The following is a 19369-nucleotide window of genomic DNA, read 5'->3' on the forward strand; positions in this document are numbered from 1 at the left end:
GATCACCTCTGACTGGGTAGATTTGCCTTTAGTCACTTGGTTATGAAGAGAGGCTTCTCTCTGGGGGGCGGGGGGAGGAGAGATACAGAAAGTCACATTTTTTAAGAAGAAGAAGATATTGGATTTATATCCCGCCCACCACTCCAAAGCATCTCAGAGCGGCTCACAATCTCCTTTTCCCTCATTACCTTAGCTCAGTCTGCCCTGGGGCTAATTCTTAAAGTAAACCAGAAAGGACAAGAGGGACCGGTGACCTGTTTTACCATTTTATGCATCTCTTTGGCAGGCCTGACGCATTAAGCAAGAGCTCTGTCCAAACACTTACTTGAGGAGATGGAGCTGGAATATCTCTGTGTGAAGAACAAGCAGCTGAGATTGGGAGAGACCAACACTGCATACAAACTGTGTGTGTGTGTGGGTGTGTGTGTGGAACAGAGGGTACACAATTTGAGGGCGAGGTCATGCGGACGCTCTAGTAACCCCTCTTTGTGGAAATAGACCAGCTAGATTTGAAGCCTCAGAGACCAACCAGATGTCTGGCCTCGAATTGAGCCGTTCCACTGAGAAACAGAAACGGCCTAACAGCAGTTTGGTGAATGGAAATTCACCCTTCATGGGACTGGTTTTTCGAAAAGCCCCCTTGCAGTGTCTTTCACTAGCAGACAATATGTTTGTCCTGGCCACTTTTTAAAATTTAAAAATTAGCCATTGTGGAAGACTGAGGCGGCTGAGAGGTGATATGATCACCATCTTCAAGGACTTGAAGGGCTGTCCTATAGAGGATGGTGTGGAATTGTTTTCTGTAGCCCCGGAAGGCAGGACCAGAACCAGTGGATTGAAATTAAATCGAAAGAGTTTCCGGCTCAACGTTAGGAAGAACTTCCTGACCGTTAGAGCAGTTCCTCGGTGGAACAGGCTTCCTCGGGAGGTGGCGGGGGCTCTCCTTCCTTGGAGGTTTTTAAACAGAGGCTAGATGGCCATCTGACAGCGATGAAGATCCTGTGAATTTGGAGGGAGGTGTTTGTGAGTTTCCTGCCTTGTGCAGGGGGTTGGACTAGATGACCCTGGAGGTCCCTTCCAACTCTATGTTTCTACCTACTCCCACTCTGCTATGTCAGTCAGGCTACTTCAGGCGTCACAGACTAAATACCATTAAAACTTCGTTTAACTAATTTGATACCTGTAAAACTTAGTGGCTTTTCCTGCTCCCTAAAAAGGCCATGGAGTGGAGAGGAAGAGGATTTGAATACACCAGCCTGTAAACAGACGCAAATATCGGAATTCTATTTTCCTGTGAGGGACAAGATAGCTTATAACCTCCCAGTAGCCAACCGGTTTGCATCATTAGGAGAGGAGGAGGAGGAGATGGAGATCAAGGAACATAAAGAACGTGAAGGATTAAAAGAAACACTCAGAATCGGTAGAGGAAGGGGGAGAGAACACCAAGCAAACTGAGAAAAAAGAAGCGAATGAAAATACTACAAATGCTGATAAATTTGATAGCCCAAACTGTACAGCGCGTATTCAACAATTCGTGGAAAACAGAAACTCATCTTGAGACTCTGAGCATAGGAACCCCAAGATCCAGGGGGAGAATTAGAACCTAAGCCAAGCAAACACAATGAGGTTATATCTGAACAGTTTGATATTATGAGGTGGCTGGGCAGAGACAACACGTGAGGCGATCATAGAAGCAATTTCTCATCCCCAGCTCCTTCATCCTTCCAGTCCAGTGTGACCATAAAATGGTGCACTGCCAGCCCCATCAGGCAAGAATTTCACCAGTTGGCCATTGACCTCTGAAGGAGACAGTTCTCTGCTGACAGGATCTCCTGGGGCTTACTGGTCACTACTGCCTCTCCTCAGGGCCCGTTGTAGGAAGTCGGGGATAGTTCCCCCTCCCCACACACACACACAAACAATGCTGCCACGAAACAAACAGTAAAGCAAATAATAAACTGTGAGCAAAAACATGTTCATGAGACAAACACTATCATTTACATTGATCCAAGTGGGCAGACAGGTTGGTCTGAAGGAGTAGAACATAAGAGAAGCCATGTTGGATCAGGCCAATGGCCCATCCAGTCCAACACTCTGTGTCCCAGAAGAACATAAGAGAAGCCATGTTGGATCAGCCAATGGCCCATCCAGTCCAACACTCTGTGTCCCAGAAGAACATAAGAGAAGCCATGTAGGATCAGGCCAGTGGCCCATCCAGTCGAACGCTCTGTGTCCCAGAAGAACATAAGAGAAGCCATGTTGGATCAGGCCAGTGGCCCATCCAGTCCAACACTCTGTGTCACACAGTGGCCAATATATGTGTGTGTGTGTGGCTAATAGTGACTGATGGACGTCTGCTCCATATTTTTATCCAGTCTTTTGTACCGGATTCCTTGTCTGATGAAGTTTGTTCAGAACACACGAAAGCTTACGTTCTGAATAAAACTAAGTTGGTCTTAAAAGTACCAGTTACTTCTCTTCAACTGACACGAAAGGAATGTTAATTGACAGCCAAGGCCAGCCCGCCCACTATACAAACGAGGCATTTGCCGAGGGCACCAGCAGGGTGGAGCGGTGAATTCGGCCCTCCCCTCGCCCAGGCAAATGCCTCTTTCCCTTGAGGGCTGCCGCTCCCCGGCCTACACCTCCCACCCTTCCTCACTGTTTCAATACGCAGGAAGGGGTGGTGGAGCACTGACTCCTGGGCTCTTTATAGGCCGCTCCCCACCAATCAGCTGATTGGCGGGTAAAACAGCGCCGGAGTGTGGGGTTGAAGAGGGGGCAGCAGAGGCAGGAAGGACGAGCAAGCCGCTGAAAGAGTGCCCACCTCCCGCTGCCTCCTCCCCCCTTCCTTCCCTTGTGATGTCAAATGTATTGATGAAGCTCATAGAAGCCTTCAGTGAAACGGGGACATCAAGTACGACCCTGTGGCGCTAATTATTGTGCCAGCTGCCGATTGGAAATGGCAGTAGAAGCGTTGGACTTCATAGAAGCAATTTCTCATCACCACCTGGACTGTTCCACTTTCAGGAAATGAGGCAATTGCTTGCAAATTACTAACAAAGACTGTGGGATTTTCTGGGTGGCTTAGACGTTCTTCCGTTTCAAGTTTGAATACTTTTTGTTATCAGTTCTAGAAATTGCATTCCTTAATGGTTTTTATTATTCTGTTGAACTACTTTGGCTTGTGAGGCTGGATATTACGGTAACCTATGGGTTTTGTTTCTGTTGATCTGTGCCATAATTCTCTTCTGGGGTTGCTTAATCTCCAGGTGAGGACTGGAGAGCGCTCAGATCAGCTCCCCTTGAAGTGGTGGGGGAGTGAATGCCTTCACTTGGGTGGGTGAGAAGACAGCAAGGGTGGCGGGGCACTCACCCAAACGCCTCTAGTGGTGCCTTTTCAGGTTGGTGGAAAATTCCTGGAGATTCTGTGGTGGAGTTTGAGGAGGGCATAGGACTTAGGGCTTCACAGCAGGATCTGCCAGACCCAGGTTCTTGCTGTGGAAGCTAACTAGGTGATTTAAGACCAGTCACAGACTTCCACCCTAACCTGGGTTACAGGGTTGTTGTTCAGATCACAAGGGGGGAGAGAAGAATGATGTAAAATACTTTAGTCCATCCCCACACGTGCTGAAGAAAGGCTATCATTTTCCTATATAGAGGCTGCAGGGATAGGGAAGGCAATGGAAACCTGAAGTCAAAGACTTCTACCCTAACCTGGCTCACAGGGTTGTTATTCAGATCACAAGGGGGGAGAGAAGAATGATGTAGAATACTTTAGTCCATCCCCACACGTACTGAAGAAAGACTATCATTTTCCTATATAGAGGCTGCAGGGAAGGGGAAGGCAATGGAAACTTGAAGTCAATGGGGAAAATAAAGGGAAGAAGATAGGGTTGCCAACTCCAGGTTAGGAGATCAGGAGTTGGGTCTGGAGAGGATAGGGTTTGAGGAGGGGTGGGACCTCAGACAGATACAACACCATTTCCTCTTGGGGACCACTGAAGATCACACAACTTTACAACTGCTCTCTAGATGGCAGAGATCAGCTCCCCTGAGGTTGGGGGGGGGAGTCAATGTCTTCACTTGGATGGGAGGGAAGACAGCAAGGATAGCGAGCGCTTGCCCAGAGCCTCCTTCTAGAACCCACTGTATTTTTCTTCACAACAGGCCCTACTCCTAGTGCTACAATAAATCTGTCACAGTCTTGAAGGTGGCACAAGTCTCCTTTTGGATTTGGCTGGGGTAACCACCCCCCTCTGGAAGAGGAACATAATGGGATCTTTGGCTGAAGCTCCTCTCAGGGACTGTGGCTAAAAATAACCCTCATTCACTGCCACAAGAGGTGGTGGCGGCTACAAGCATAGCCAGCTTTAAGAGGGGATAAAAATATGGAGCAAAGGTCCATCAGTGGCTATTAGCCACAGTATGTGTATATATATATATGTGTGTGTGTGTGTGTATACACACACACATATATTGGCCACTGTGTGACACACAGTGTTGGACTGGATGGGTCATTGGCCTGATCCAACATGGCTTCTCATGTTCTTATCTGTGTAACCAAAGAATCCATACCAATGTGGGGCCCAAGTTCAGAGGTCAGCTCACATAGGCTTCACCTCAGCATGGATTTTAATGAGTACCGTTTGTGCCACGTTTTGTTCTGATCCTCCAACACGCGTGTTTTCTTGCGCTGATATGCTGTTGAAGGTTTCCCCATACTTAAGGCAACTGCTTACCTTGTCTTCCAGACGGGCTCCTTGCCATGGTGGCAGTGGGGTATTCAGACTGGCGCACTTGCCCCCCTCTGAAGCACATCGATAAGGCTTCTCTCCCGCATGGATCTTCTGGTGTCTGAAGAGGTCAGAACAACAAGGATACCTTCTTCCGCATTGCAAGCACTTATATATTTGCTCTCCTATGTGAGTCCTCTCATGCGCCAACAAGGCCGAAGTCTCTCGGAAAGTTTGCCCGCAATAAGAACAGCTATATGTTTTTCCTGCCATTTGTGGCCAATTGTGTGATGGAAGCTGTTTTCACAGTCTTGGCCCCTCTGTGTTCTTCTATGTCCCAAGAATCTCTCACCGAACTCTAAACAACCAGCATTTGCATCCCAACTGAGCCTAGTTTGTGGGGGGAGGGGTTATCCATAAACACATTCCAGAGATTTTCTATTCCCAGCTGCATCTCAGGGCCCCCCAAAAATAAACCCCTTCAGATCCTTCCAGCACACACGCTCAGCACTCTTCTGCAAACGATCCTCCTCGTAGTCCAGCACTCGGATATTCTATCCTGGAACGAGATTAGGACATCGTGAGCAACGCCCCCCACAGCCGTGATTTCCCCTCATCTCTGTGCAACGTTATTCCCACCTGAAGCCTGTGGGTTTCTACCTATGTCGCCTGGAATGTTGGAAGTTAAGTAGGGTTGGCCCTAATTAGTATTTGGATGGCAAAATCCTGGGTCATTATGCAAAGGCAAAAAGGTAAAGGTAAAGGTAGTCCCCTGCGCAAGCACCAGTCGTTTCCGACTCTGGGGTGACGTTGCTTTCACAACGTTTTCACGGCAGACTTTTTAACGGGGTGGTTTGCCCTTGCCTTCCCCAGTCATCTATGCTTTCCCCCCAGCAAGCTGGGTACTGCTTTGACCGACCTCAGAAGGATGGACGGCTGAGTCAACCTGGAGCCAGTTACCTGAACCCAGCTTCTGCGGGGATCGAACTCAGGTTGTGAGCAGAGGGCTCTGACTGCAGTACTGCAGCTTTACCACTCTGTGCCACGGGGCAAAGGCACGCAACAGCAAATCACCTGTTAGTGTGTGTATGTATATATATATATGTGTGTGTGTGTGTGTGTATATACTCACATACACATATATACATACATATACACACACATATATATGCTGTGGCTAATAGCCACTGATGGACTTCCCCTCCCCCGCCCTTTTCCTTTTCCAGCCCCTCTCCCTCCCTGGGACTCCAGCTGAGGCCCTGCCAGGGGCGCAACCCCAGCGATGCCCCAATGCAAGCCCCAACTAGGTGAACTACAACTAGCAAAGACATGTCATAAGAACATAAGAGAAGCCATGTTGGATCAGGCCAACCAGTCCAACACTCTGTGTCACATAAGAACATAATAGAAGCCACGTTGGATCAGGCCAATGGCCAATCCAGTCCAACACTGTGTGTCACAGAAGAACATAAGAGAAGCCATGTTGGATCAGGCCAGTGGCCCATCCAGTCCAACACTCTGAGTCGCATAAGAATATAAGAGAAGCCATGTTGGATCAAGCCAGTGGCCCATCCAGTCCAACACTCTGTATCACATAAGAACATAATAGAAGCCACGTTGGATCAGGCCAATGGCCAATCCAGTCCAACACTGTGTGTCACAGAAGAACATAAGAGAAGCCATGTTGGATCAGGCCAGTGGCCCATCCAGTCCAGCACTGTGTCACATAAGAACATAAGAGAAGCCATGCTGGATCAGGCCAATGACCCATCCAGTCCAACACTCTGTGACACACAGTGGCCAAAAAAACAGGTGCCATCAGGAAATCCATTAGTGTGGTCAAGACACTGTAAGCCCTCTCACTTCCTCCCCTCCTCAAGCACCAAGAATACAGAGCATCACCTGCCCCAGACAGAGAGTTCCACCAATACATTGTGGCTAATAGCCACTGATGGACCTCTGCTCCAGATGTTTATCCAATCCCTCTTGAAACTGTCTAAGCTTGTAGCTGCCAATTCTACATGTTAATGACTCTTTGGGTGAAGAAGGACTTCCTTTGATCCTTTCAAAGCCTTCTGTTCCTTAATTTCATTGAGTGCCCACAAGTTTTTGGATTGTGAGAAAGGGAGAAAAGGACTTTTTCTCTACCTTCTCTCTACCATGCATATTGTTGCAAACCTCTGTCACGTCACACCTCAATCGTCTTTTCTCCAACGCCAGGGATGCCCCCAACTAGGCGGACTACAACTAAGAAAGACGTGTCCAGTTGAGATTTACCTAGATTTGCAGAAACACCAATTGGCAGGAAACGTTATTACCTTTTATGGCTATCCAGACCAAATGCTGATTCGCCATGGGATTGTAGCCAGTTTGCCCTCTCAGTCCACAAAATGCATGTATTTCAGCCCACCATACCGGAGCCCCTCGTCTGACGAAGTGTGCTTAGAGAGCACACGAAAGCTTACGTTCTGAATGAAACTTGGCTGGTCTTAGAGGTATCCCTTGACTCCTGCTTTGTTCCAACGCCAGCCCGCCCTAGCACAAGGGGGGGGGGGCAAACCCCAATCCGGCTGGGCTCCCCTTGGCCTTGCAGCAAAGAAGGCAGAAGCCAAGATCCCCCCCCCGCCCCTCCTCCACGGTTGGAGCCCCCTCCCTCCTTACTTGCGGGTCTGCAGAGCTCAGGCGACGGTGGGGGAGGCGGGCAGGCGGTGATGCTCTTCCAAGCAAGAAGCCCCGCCAGAGATCATGGGGGGGGGGGAGACACGTGTACAGGACGAGCAAAGCCATTCGCTGCCCTCTTCAACGCGTGATTGGGCGAGACTTCCGTAGAAGGGGGGGGGCTCATTCATTAGGCGGAGGAGGCAAGAGAAGCCTGCAGCCTCCTGGAGGGAAAAGGGGGAGGGGGGATCCCGGGATTTTGACTGCCTCGGCACCTGCATTCCTTGCTGTGTTTTCATGTCATTGGAAAACCTAATGCCCTTCGCAGGAATTTGGTGTTTCAGTTTCTTAGGCGGAGAGAGAATTTCCTTCCGTTGTCTCATAGGCACAACTCGCTGCCTGTTTTGTGTGTGGCTGTTCTATTGCCAGAAACGGTCGAAAACCCTTGCCATAAGAGAAGAATGCAAACACCCCTTTTCAGGGTTAACTGCTGGAACATACAGAACCATTGCCGTGAGCGCCTCTTCAAGGAGGAGCGTGTTCACAATTCCCTGGGGGCGGGGAGAGGAGGGAAATGGGGCTCTACCTGTTCCAGCCCCACAGTAATCAAACTAGAAGGATGTTTAAACCTCTTGAGAAACTAATGCCCTCAATTTAAAGCCAGAACTAACAACAAACTCTTCATTTATGGCACTTTACACCTCATGACAGCAATCTGCTTTTCAACACCCTTCTTGTTGTTTCAGCCCAGTTAACAACACTAAGAAACGCAGAACCGGGTTTGATTCCCCACGCCTCCATTTGCACCTGCTGGAATGGCCTTGGGTCAGCCACAGCTCTCGTAGGAGTTGTCCTTGAAAGGGCAGCTGCTGTGAGAGCTCTCTCAGCTGCACCCACCTCACAGGGTGTCTGTTGTGGGGAAGGAAGGTAAAGGAGATTGTGAACCGCTCTGAGACTCTGAGATTTGAGTGGAGGGCGGGATATAAATGCAATATCTTCATCCTCTTGAATCCCTAAGTTGATCTGGTGCTATGCTAAGCTTGTGAACATTTTTTTCCCTAATAAATAGTATATAACGGGCGGCCAAACTGCAGCTCTTTCACACGTTTTATGTGGCTCTTGAAGCCTCCACCACTGCCTGGAGAAGGCATTAAATCACTTCTCCAAGCAAAGCCAGCTAGCAGCTTGGAGAATGCATATAAAGTTGCTTTCTTTCAACCTCCCCCTCCATCCGTTTCCCTCCCTCTCTCCCTTTCTTACAATTCTCAAACATCTGACGTTCACGTTTTGTGGCTCTCAGACATCTGATTTTTATTCTACCCACGGAATATAACTTTTGATGCCGGTTGTGCTTCTCTGTACCACATAGACCTCCATTTATTTATTTATTTTGATTTATTTATTCAATTTTTAGCCCTCCCTTCCTGTAGGACAGGTTCAGCGCAGGTTACATCATAAAAACAATCAACAATAAAAAAACAATAAAAGACCAATTTAAAATATATAAAATCTAAAACTACAGAGTGACAATAGAGACTAAAAATGGCAGGTTCTGCCTCACAGACGTGGCCAATTGTCCAGGTCCAGCAGATCTTGCAGCGCTGGGATGGAATGAGGAAAGGGAGGCCGGTAACAAGTGACGTCCACTGCCTCAGCTGAAAGCCTGGCGAAAGAGCTCTGTTTTACAGGCACTGCGGAATTGGAGCAGATCCTGCAGGGCCCGGATCTCCAGGGGGAGCTCATTCCATCAGGTAGGGGCCAGGGCTGAAAAGGCCCTGACCCTCGTCTCTGGGGCCGGGTATTACCAAAAGTTGTTGGGTCGCTGATCGTAAGGACCTACGGGGCTCATACAGGGATAAAATAGCATGTCAGATGCGCTATTTTAAAAAGGAGTGAAGAGGGAACGCTGGCAGTCGGCAAGCGTCTATTCCTGCGGGGGCCCGTGAGGTAATAAACTGTCTGTGTGGTGATCAGGCAGTGGGCAGTGGGAGACACAGAGGCCAGGCCTCAGGATTTGAAAGGGAATCTAGGAGTCCTGACCCTCTCAAAAGGACATTCGTATAAAGGTCAGGTAGTGGCGATAGGTTACCCATGAGACAGGTGTCAGGATGGAAAAGGTCTCTCTCCAGGTGTCAGGATGGAAAAGGGCTGCAGGCCCTTTGGAGAGAAATGCATTCAGTCTAGCCAACAAAAATGCCCTGGGATGACTTGGAATGGTTAAGTCTGATAGATAATGGGCCATTTTGCCGCAGAAAGCATAAAGACCTTAGGAAGCTGGGGAGCAAATATAAGGGTCTGTTTCGTTTCCTCCAACTCCAATAGTCTCAATTTAATACATCTGAAGATATAGGAATCGTCAAAAGTAAAAAAAAAATCCTCAACCTCTAACCCCAACTGGTTAAGTTTGGACATAAGAACTGCTGACTAAATCATACACTTTATTCAACTACATCATGCACAACATTAAAAATAGATTAAACAGGATCTAGCAGCAAAATAGTTTCCTCCATCAGGTAATTAATGACAGGGAACCAAGGTACAACCACCTTCTTCTCATAAGTTTGAGGAGAAGATTGTTGAGAAGAGTGAGTTTTGTTAAAATAAAATAATCCCATATTTTGTTCTTCCAATTTTGTCTTAAACAATGCGGTCTAAATGCTTCATACTTCCTGGGTAGGGTAAGGTCTCTGTGCAGATTCAAGCTTTCTACAAGAGTTTATGCCATTTCGATGCTTTATATTAGGGGTGGCCAACGGTAGCTCTCCAGATGTTTTTTTTTGCCTGCAGCTCCCATCAGCCCCAGCCAGCATGGGTGATGGCTGGGGCTGATGGGAGTTGTAGGCAAAAAACATCTGGAGAGCTACCGTTGGCCACCCCTGCTTTATATGGTCTGTGGTTCTCTTTTTGTTGTGAATCAAGAGAAATGCTCTAAGAAGTCACATGGTTTCTTCTTGTGTGGGTTTTGAGATGCTGTAGAAGATTTTCATGCTGACTGAAACTCCAGATTCTGGGTATTCAGAAGGTTTTTCCTCTGTGTAGGTGTCAAGCATGGTGGAATGTGATGTATGGTTTTATGGTCTTTATGGTCCCTGGGCATGCTAGTCTGTATGACATCAAGTTGGGCATCCAGGGTCCAGCTCTATTATTCTTTCCCTTCCCCCTTCTTTGCTTATCATTGTGTAGTGAGAAACGAAACCGTAGCTGTGAAGGCAAGAATTAGCACCTTCCCAGACATTCCTCAATGGAAGGATGGGACATCTGGGGAAGCAAGGACGAGATACTGATAACACTGTGAGAAGGTAGACATTTATGATAGTTTATTTGCTGGCTAGCAACCCCATGCCCCTCCCCTGAATGTCCTTTGAAGTATTCTTTAAAAGTATTGTATCTCTTTCATATTGTTATCACTCTCAAGAACTCGCATCATGAATGCATATGAACTTGCATCATGAATGCAAGTAGAATTGTAACTACTTGACTCATTCTTTTGCAAATCGCATGATTGACTGTAGGTTCTCTAACCCCACTGAAGGCTGCTCATGTAACTCCTTTCCACACTCTGAGCACTCAAAATATTTCTCCCACGGAGGTTCTTAGGTCCTGTTGAGCTACCTTGTGGGTTTTCTGATGATACTGAATATGGGCACTGAACCTGAGTCTCTTTCCACACACTAAATATTCATAGGGTTTTACCTCACGTGTGTTCTTTGGTGCCGCCGAACATGGCTACTCTGACTGAATCTCTTTCCACATTCTGAGCATGCAAAAGGTTGCTCCCCCGTGTGGGTTCTTTGGTGCAGCTGAAGATTGCTCCACTGACTGAATCTCTTTCCACACTCTGAGCATGCAAAAGGTTTCTCCTTTGTGTGGGTTCTTAGATGCACCTGAAGACTGCCCCACTGACTGAATCTCTTTCCACACTCTGAGCATTCAAAAGGTTTCTCCCCTGTGTGGGTTCTTTCATGCAGTTGAAGAGACCTCCTGATACCGAATCTCTTTCCACACACTAAGCATTTAAAAGGCTTCTCCCCTGTGTGAGATCTTTGATGCAATTGAAGATGGCCCTTCCAACTGAATCTCTTTCCACACTCTGAGCATTCAAAAGGCTTCTCCCCTGTGTGAGTTATTTGATGCCGTCGAAGATAGCGACTCTGACTGAATCTCTTTCCACACACTGAGCATTCAAAAGGCTTCTCCCCTGTGTGAGCTGTTTGATGCCGTCGAAGGTAGACACTCTGACTGAATCTCTTTCCACATTCTGAGCATGCAAAAGGTTGCTCCTCTGTGTGGGTTCTTTGGTGCTTCTGAAGATTGCCTTTCTGACTGAATCTCCTTCCGCACTCTGAGCATTCAAATGGTTTCTCCCTTGTGTGGGTTCTCTGGTGCAACTGAAGACTTTGATGAGTACTGAATTTCTTTCTGCACACTGAGCATTCAAAAGGTCTCTCCCCTGTGTGGGTTCTTTGGTGCGTCTGAAGACTGCCTCTCTGAGTGAATCTCTTTCCACAGACTGAGCATTCAAAAGGTTTCTCCCCTGTGTGGGTTCTTTGGTGTGCTTGAAGATTGCCTCTGTGACTGAATCTTCTTCCACACTCTGAGCATTCAAAAGGTTTTCCGCCTCGGTGTATTCTTTCATGCACAAGGAGCTGTGATCTCTTTCTGAAGCTCTTTCTACACTGAATGGCTTTACTTGCCTTAATTATTCTGTTCTTTGGTGAATTTCCATTCCACTGTCTTCCAACTCTCTTCTCACTCATATGGCTGCCTTTTTCTCCCTTAGGCCTGCCTCGATTCCTGACGTTTTCTTTCAAGTCTTCATTTGTAACTCTATCTGGCATTTGCTGATGAAGTTCTTCAACCTCCTCATTCTGCTGATCATCCTCTGCTGGAATAAAGAGAGAGGTGCTGTGAGAACCTGAGAAGGCTGGTAGGTTCCAAAAACATCTGTGTGGCTGTAGGAGGAAAAGATTGACGGCCCTTTGGCCTTATGCAGTTAGGCTGATCTTAACCAACCCTTTACCTTCCCCCAGAACCTCTAGTATTTAAGAATACTTCACTTCCCTCAAGCCACAGCTGAGCTCTTGCCCAGAAGGAGTTTTTGAGTCTCCAGATTTCAGGCCTCCAGAAGGCCTCCCCATTTCCTTATCCAGTGGGCTGTAGGATGATTCCAAACCAAATGTTGTTCAAAAGTGAATCAGAAATCCCACATGGCTATTCCTTCCCTCTTCCCTCTTCCTTTGACAAACGCATGAATCGTACTCACTCTTGGCCAGATTATCCAGCAAGGAAATATGCTCTTGGGTTCCCTTTGTGGAACTATCCGGCCTTTCTTTGGATGGAAGGCTGCTGTCTGTCTCCACCAAAGTCTCTCTTCTATTTCTGGCTTCTTTCACACACACACAAACATACACAGAAAGAGAGAGAGAGAGAGATGGAGGGAGGGAAGGAGATCATTCTTAGATGGAGTAGGAAAGATATCCAAGAGTAAACATTCCTCTGAAATGATGGAATCATGGTCAAGATTTGTGAGGGGAAAAAACACCCTTGTTCCCCATAGGGTTAACATTATTATTAGGAGGCCTGGTCCAACCTGTAGGTGTTTGTGATTTGAGTCTCCCTGCAGCTAGCCTGGGGTGAGCCCGGGGGCCAGTGGCATAGTTGGGAAAACACCAGCCTTGTCAACATTTGTGACTTGAGCCTCCACTGATAAGGAGTCATTCAGGGCCACAACTGGACTCTTGACCAACGGCGCTGGTGTTTAAGGCACGTGATTAAGAGCCGGGAGTTGGCTCCCCAAATCTGAATCTCCCCCACCCAGTCAGAGAACCCCCAGTTGGGCGAAGGGAAGGGACCCTTATCTAAGGGATTCTGAGGGATCCTGAATGCCACAGGGTCCTGAGAGGAAACCCGCTAAACCAGCACCACCCTCAGTCCCTGAAGCACAGAGAAATGGGGCAAGGCAACCCCCTTCAGGGCTCTCCCTCTTTCTCCAACATCGGGGAGACAGTGAACCAGCACTTGTGTTCATGCTCCTCATGAACCCACTGAACTGGGTGCCGCTCAGGTACAAAGGGAAGTGACCCCGGTTCGGTTCTTGACAGGATCACTTCCAGATCTCAAGCAGAGCAGATGTTTGTGATCGCAGCCAGAGGGAAAGGTGAGTTCACAGAGAAATGAGGATCTGGCTCCTTCCAGAGTCTTCCTGAGGGCTCCTCATCCCACCTTTGCCTCAGACTAGGACACTTTCTCTGGCTTGGGTGATGGCCACAACACTGGCCTCTGTTGCCCCTGGGCAAGCACACACACATGAACAACACAGGAAGCTTCCTTCTACTGGTCCACTGAAGTCAGTCTCGTCTTCTGAGTCTGGCAATGGCTCTCCAGGGTTTCAGGCAGAACTCTTTTGCCTCATCTCCTACCTGGTCCTTTTAACTGTAGATGGTGGGGATTGAACCGGGGACCTTCTGCCTGCCAAGCAGATGCTCTGCCAGTGAGCCGCAGCCCTCCCCAAGTAGGACAGGCCTCAAAAAAGTGTATTGTTTTTCAATATTTGGATTCACACCTCCTCACAATGGCAGCCATTGACACCTAGGAAAGATCCTTACCCAGAAAGGCCACATGTCCATAGTTCTCCAGCATGACTTCCCTGTGGAGAGCCCTTTGGTCTGGATCCAGCAGGGCCCACTCTGCCTCCGTGAAAGAGACGGACACCTCCTCAAAGGAAAAGGGACCCTGGAAGAAAAAGCAGATTCTCTTGTCAGAGATCATGTCTGGCAGTGATTGTATTCCGTAAGGGAGTAGTCTGGGAAGTGCAATGGGTAAAGGGAACAAGGTTCAGAGGATCTCTTGCCTAGACACCTTGTAGAAACTGCAGGAGCAAAAGCCCCCTTGAGAAAGGAAGAGGGGTCCAGGATGTCCCCTGCTCATCCCTCCTACCTGGACTGCAGCCGTTTCAACACCTCTGGAAAGACGACGGCTCAACAGCATCTCTTCACTGCCTGTTACTGGGACAAAGGAGGAAGGAAGGGTGTTTGTTTCCTTCTTCTCTGCTTCACACACCTCTTTCCCAGTGTTGTAAAACTCTGTCCAATGTATACTCGGCAAAAATTGTAACACTTTTTTCTAATTTCTCGTAGAAGCAGAAGAGAAGCACCAGGTACCTAGCAGCCTCAGCGATTAGAAATGATACCACCTGTAAAGGTGAGACGGCAATACCTAAATCAGGGATGGCCAAACTTGCTTAATGTAAGAGTCACACAGAATAAATGTTGGATGCCTGAGAGCCACAAAACATGAATGTCAGATGTCTGAGAGCTGCAAGACAGGGAGGGAGGGAAAAGCGATTAGAGGGAGAGGTAGGAAGAAAGCAACTTTAACTTTAAACGCATTTTCCAAGCCTCTGGCTGGCTTGGCTTGAAGAAGTGATTTAAGAACAAAAATACCTTCTCCAAGCCAGCCAATGAGAATGGTGTGGACTTCGAGACCCGCACAGTATGTGTGAAAGAGCCACATGTGACTCCTGAGCCACAGTTTGGCCACCCCTGATCTAAAGTAATGGGAGCAACTGCCCTCAGTGGATTTCTCTACTCTTTTTATAGAGGCATCACAGTGGAGGCTGAGTGCTGCAAATTAACTCTGTGTTGTGTGAAGAAGTATTTAATCTTCTTTCCTGCCCAGAAATCCCTACCCATCAAAATCAGAGCATGCCCCAAATCCATCCGGGTACGATGAGTCCTTACCACAGGAGAGGGAATCTTGGGCACGCTCCATGACCTGCGCTCTCTGGACTTCCTCGGAAGGAGCTCCTCCTGTCTCAGGGACCATCTTCAAGGATGACCCCAACACCTGAAAGAGCAGCAAGGGAGAGGGGTGAGAGATGGAATGGAAGAGAGACCCTGCCACACTCCCAGACTCTGCATCCTCCCAGCAGTGCAGACCTGGTGAATTATTTGGAGGGAGAAGGAATTCTCTAGTAGAAGAGGCTGCTGAAGGAGGCCATTAAATCTCCCATTGGGATGATTAACACTTGGACAGATGTCTGGCAGGGAACCTTTAGGATAAGGCCAGATATTGTTGCTCGAATTGGACCCATCTGGAGGGAATCCCCTCACCTGTTCTGCCTGCCTCTTCTCCTCTGCCTGACTCAGGAGGAAACCTTCGGCCAGGGCCACCGCCTGGGAACTGGTCTCCGGCCCACATCCTCTGACCCAGCACTGCATTTCCTGGGGCAGGAGAGTCAGGAACTGCTCCAGGATCACCAGGTCCAGGATCTGCCTCTTGGTGTGCCTCTCCGGCTCCAGCCACTGGCTGCAAAGTCCATGGAGCTGGCTGCAAACCTCTCGGGGCCCATCAGCCTCATGAAAGCGGAATTGCTGGAAGCGTCGGCAATGAACACCTGAGATTGCGGTGAGCTTATAAAAGATAACAGGCACTGGGCTTTCCCAGAATTCAACACTATCCCCAGCTTTGGTGGGACGGGGGTCTTCCCCTGGTGTCTTGCTAGTTCCAGGTCCTTCTGGGTTCTGCTCTGCCATCTCTTTCCCCTTCCTTTGGGTCACCTCTGACTGTGTAGATTTGCCTTTAGTCACTTGGTTACGAAGAGAGGCTTCTCTCTGGGGAAAAGGAAAGACACAGAGAGCCACATGGAAAATCAAAGAGAATGGAGATGCATCACTGAACATCACATGCCTAGGTGTGTTCAGGAGACACAAGGGAATTGCACTAGTGGACCAGAACATAAGTCCTTCTCGTGGTTTGTAGACCTGCTGCTGCTGCTGCTGCTTGAATATAATTTTTCTATATGAAAAACCACACTATTTTAGACTATGCCTCCATGGTTATTTGGGAAAGTAAAGTATCTCTGTCTGGCTCTTTAAGAGAGCCCCGTGGCACAGAGTGTTAAAGCTGCAGTACTGCAGTCCTAAGCTCTGCTCACAACCTGAGTTCGATCCCAGCTGAAGCTGGTTTCAGGTAGCCGACTCCAGGTTGACTCAGCCTACCATCCTTCTGAGGTCGGTAAAATGAGTACCCAGCTTGCTGAGGGGGAAAGTGTAGAGGACTGGGGAAGGCAATGGCAAACCACCCCGTAAAAAGTCTACCATGAAAACGTTGTGAAAGCAACGTCTCCCCAGAGTTGGAAACGACTGGTGCTTGCACAGGGGACCTTTCCTTTCCTGGCTCTTTAAGGATATTAACAGCCTTAGCCCCCCGTTTACATTGGCTCAGTCTGTCCTCGGGACTAATTCGTAAGGTAAATAGAGAAAGGACAAGAGGAGTAATTAGCAAGGGAGGTTCTCCAGCACGTGTAAACAATCCTAGCATATTTATTGTTTTCCTGAGGTTAATGCTACTTTCTCTTATCCTTTATATAATACAAGCCCTTTCCTGGTGGCAAAATGGAGAACCCTGATTTGTTGCGTCTGCATTAACCTTCGTCCCATCAAACCAGGGCTTCTTTTGTAGCAGGACCTCCTTTGTATATTAGGCCACACAGCCCTGATGTAGCCAATCCTCGAAGAGCTCTGTAAGAAGGCTCTGTAAGAAGAGCCTTGTAGCTCTTGGAGGATTGGCTACCACAGGGCTGTGGGGCCTACTATGCAAAGAAGTTCCTGCTACAAAAAAAGCCCTGCGCCAAACTATCAGTCAAGGCCTGTTGTGTTCCAGTGGCACTGAGTCCCAGAGGACAGAAAGGAGGTCTTCCCTTGATTGGCAGACAGGAGGAGGGAAACTGCCACAGAAAGCCATCTCTCAATTGGCTGAGGGACCCTGGGTCTTCCTGGTGAGTGTGTAAAAGGAAGAGAAGCAGCAGAATCCCTCTGCCTGTTTGGAGGAAAGCTCCACGCGTTAGGCTGCTCCACTTTAGTCTGAAGGAGCTGGCTGAAATACAGCAGATGGTTACATTTAGCAACTCCAATAAGCCAGTGAGATCACTAGAGTGCGCACGCGCTAACTGTGTTTGATTTGGCTGCTTTATGTGTATGTGTGTGCATGTATGTATTCAGTTTAATTCAGTGGAAGTACGGCCAACTTGGATGGGAGACCAAGAAGAAAGCTGAATGGGTGGGGCTTGTAAGCAGAGCCCCATGGGTCTTTCTGGGGAGCGTGTAAAAGGAAGGAAAGCGGCAGAGTCCTTCTGTTTGTTTGCAGGAAAACTCTACCCCTTAGGCTGCTCCACTTCTGTTTTCCTGTTAGTCTGAAGAAGCTGGCTGGAATAAAGCAGATGGTGTTACATTGATCAGCTCCAGTGAATCCATTGGTCCGGTGAGATCACAAAAGCGTGTGTGTGCTGTGTTTATTTGGCTGCTTTCTGAGTGTGTATGTATGTACATGTGTGTGCGTGCTCAGTTTCATTTAGTGGAAGTGCTGCCATTTTGGGGAGAACAGGAAAATGAAGACTGTATTCCAGGGAACTGCGCTGCTGTCTTTTAAAAAAATGTTTTTAGAAAGAATGGGAAAGTCTCCTCGCTAACCTACCTTGCAGGATTGTTGTGTGAATCAAAAAGGGGATAGGAAAATGATGTCAGCTGCTTTGGTCCCCACTGCGGAGAAAGACTGCCCTTTTCCTAGGTAGAGGTTGTTGCTATCTGTTGCCTTGACCCCCCTCCCGCCCGCTTCTATCAGCCCCTCTCATATTCGATCCCATTCGGCTCTATGATACCCTTTTTGGTGACAAGACGATAACTGTACCATTCCAAATTTTAGACAGGTTCTGGTACAACATTAAATTGATTTTTTTGGTGTAGTGGTTAAGTGAGCAGACTCTTATCTGGGAGAACCGGGTTTGATTCCCCACTCCTCCACTTGCACCTGCCGGAATGGCCTTGGGTCAGCCATAGCTCTCGTAGGAGTTGTCCTTGAAAGGGCAGCTGCTGTGAGAGCTCTCTCAGCTCCACCCATCTCCCAGGGTGTCTGTTGTGTGGGGGAGAAGATATCGGAGACTGTAAGCCGCTCTGAGTCTCTGATTCAGAGAAAAAGGGTGGGGTATAAATCTGTAGTCGTCCTGTGTGCATTTATTAAATTTACACTCTTCTTGTACCAAATAACTTAATGAGGCCTACAGACAGAAGCAGAGTGCCACGTTAACCTCCCTTCCAAAGCTGACATCCTGCAAACCGAGACCACCCTCAGGAGCCCACACAAATGGACTCCGCTACAGCGCTGGTGTGTAACGGGCCGCTTCTTCCACTAACTTCTTGTAATTATTATGAAAAGCATTGCTATTATATCTTAGTGGATTTTATACTTCAAGAGAACAAAAATCTCTATATCCGTTTATAGCCAGAATCACAGATGTGGCAAACTGGAAAAACGAGTTACCTCTACATATCCAGTTGTGATATACACAAGTACGGTCATAAAATAACCGTGAACTTGCCAATTCCCTTTTCAGAAAGAAGGTATAATAACTTTGTTAGTGTCTGGTATCCCACGCTACAATTTCTGGCAAAAAAGGGTATTCTGCCTTCTTATCCCTGGTATAGAGGTTTGCTTATATTTTAAATGGCAAAACCTCTGCTTATAGGTGCTTGAAGAACAGCAAGATTACAAAGATTTTGTAATCTTACGATTTTGAATATATATTGCATCAGATTTTCAGTATCATATTATTTTTCTTTATCTGGCTTTTTGATTTATTGCATCTTCTTTTGAGTTTCTTGTTTTTCTAACATGTAAAATGTTGAATAATTTTTTTTAAAGCAGAACAAAAATCTTTTTCACATCAACTTGTCTCCTCAGGAAAACCCACACAAATACAAGGAATCTCTTTCAAATTCTAGAAATTTCTGTATGCCTCAGGTAGAGCTCCTATCTTATGCTCCATGTTTCATGAAACTGCACATTGCAGTGTGCATTTTCTGCTTCACTTAACACTTAGGGTCAAGTCTCAGGTTAAGGACAAATCCTTACATTCTCTTTCAGAAACATAAAAAGAGCCCCGCTGGATCAGACCAGTGAGGGTCCATCTAGTCCAGCCT

The 19369-nt window shown here is 47.7% G+C and overlaps 1 protein-coding gene across 1 annotated transcript in view; it reads right to left on the minus strand.

Annotated features, from left to right (window-relative positions):
• Positions 1–10696: 10696 nt before the first annotated feature.
• Positions 10697–19369, minus strand: part of LOC132571689 (zinc finger protein 157-like) — a 36446-nt gene continuing 27773 nt past the window's right edge. Inside the window, exons 6-11 of the mRNA XM_060238482.1 lie at positions 15506–16006; positions 15134–15239; positions 14331–14398; positions 14000–14126; positions 12658–12780; positions 10697–12279 (exon numbers count right to left, since the gene is read on the minus strand). Coding sequence (XP_060094465.1) covers positions 11084–12279; positions 12658–12780; positions 14000–14126; positions 14331–14398; positions 15134–15239; positions 15506–16006 — 2121 coding nt within the window. The 3' untranslated portion in view covers positions 10697–11083. The remainder of the gene's footprint in view (positions 12280–12657; positions 12781–13999; positions 14127–14330; positions 14399–15133; positions 15240–15505; positions 16007–19369) is intronic.

The sequence above is a fragment of the Heteronotia binoei genome, chromosome 5 (genome assembly GCF_032191835.1).
Source record: "Heteronotia binoei isolate CCM8104 ecotype False Entrance Well chromosome 5, APGP_CSIRO_Hbin_v1, whole genome shotgun sequence".
NCBI lineage: Eukaryota > Metazoa > Chordata > Lepidosauria > Squamata > Gekkonidae > Heteronotia > Heteronotia binoei.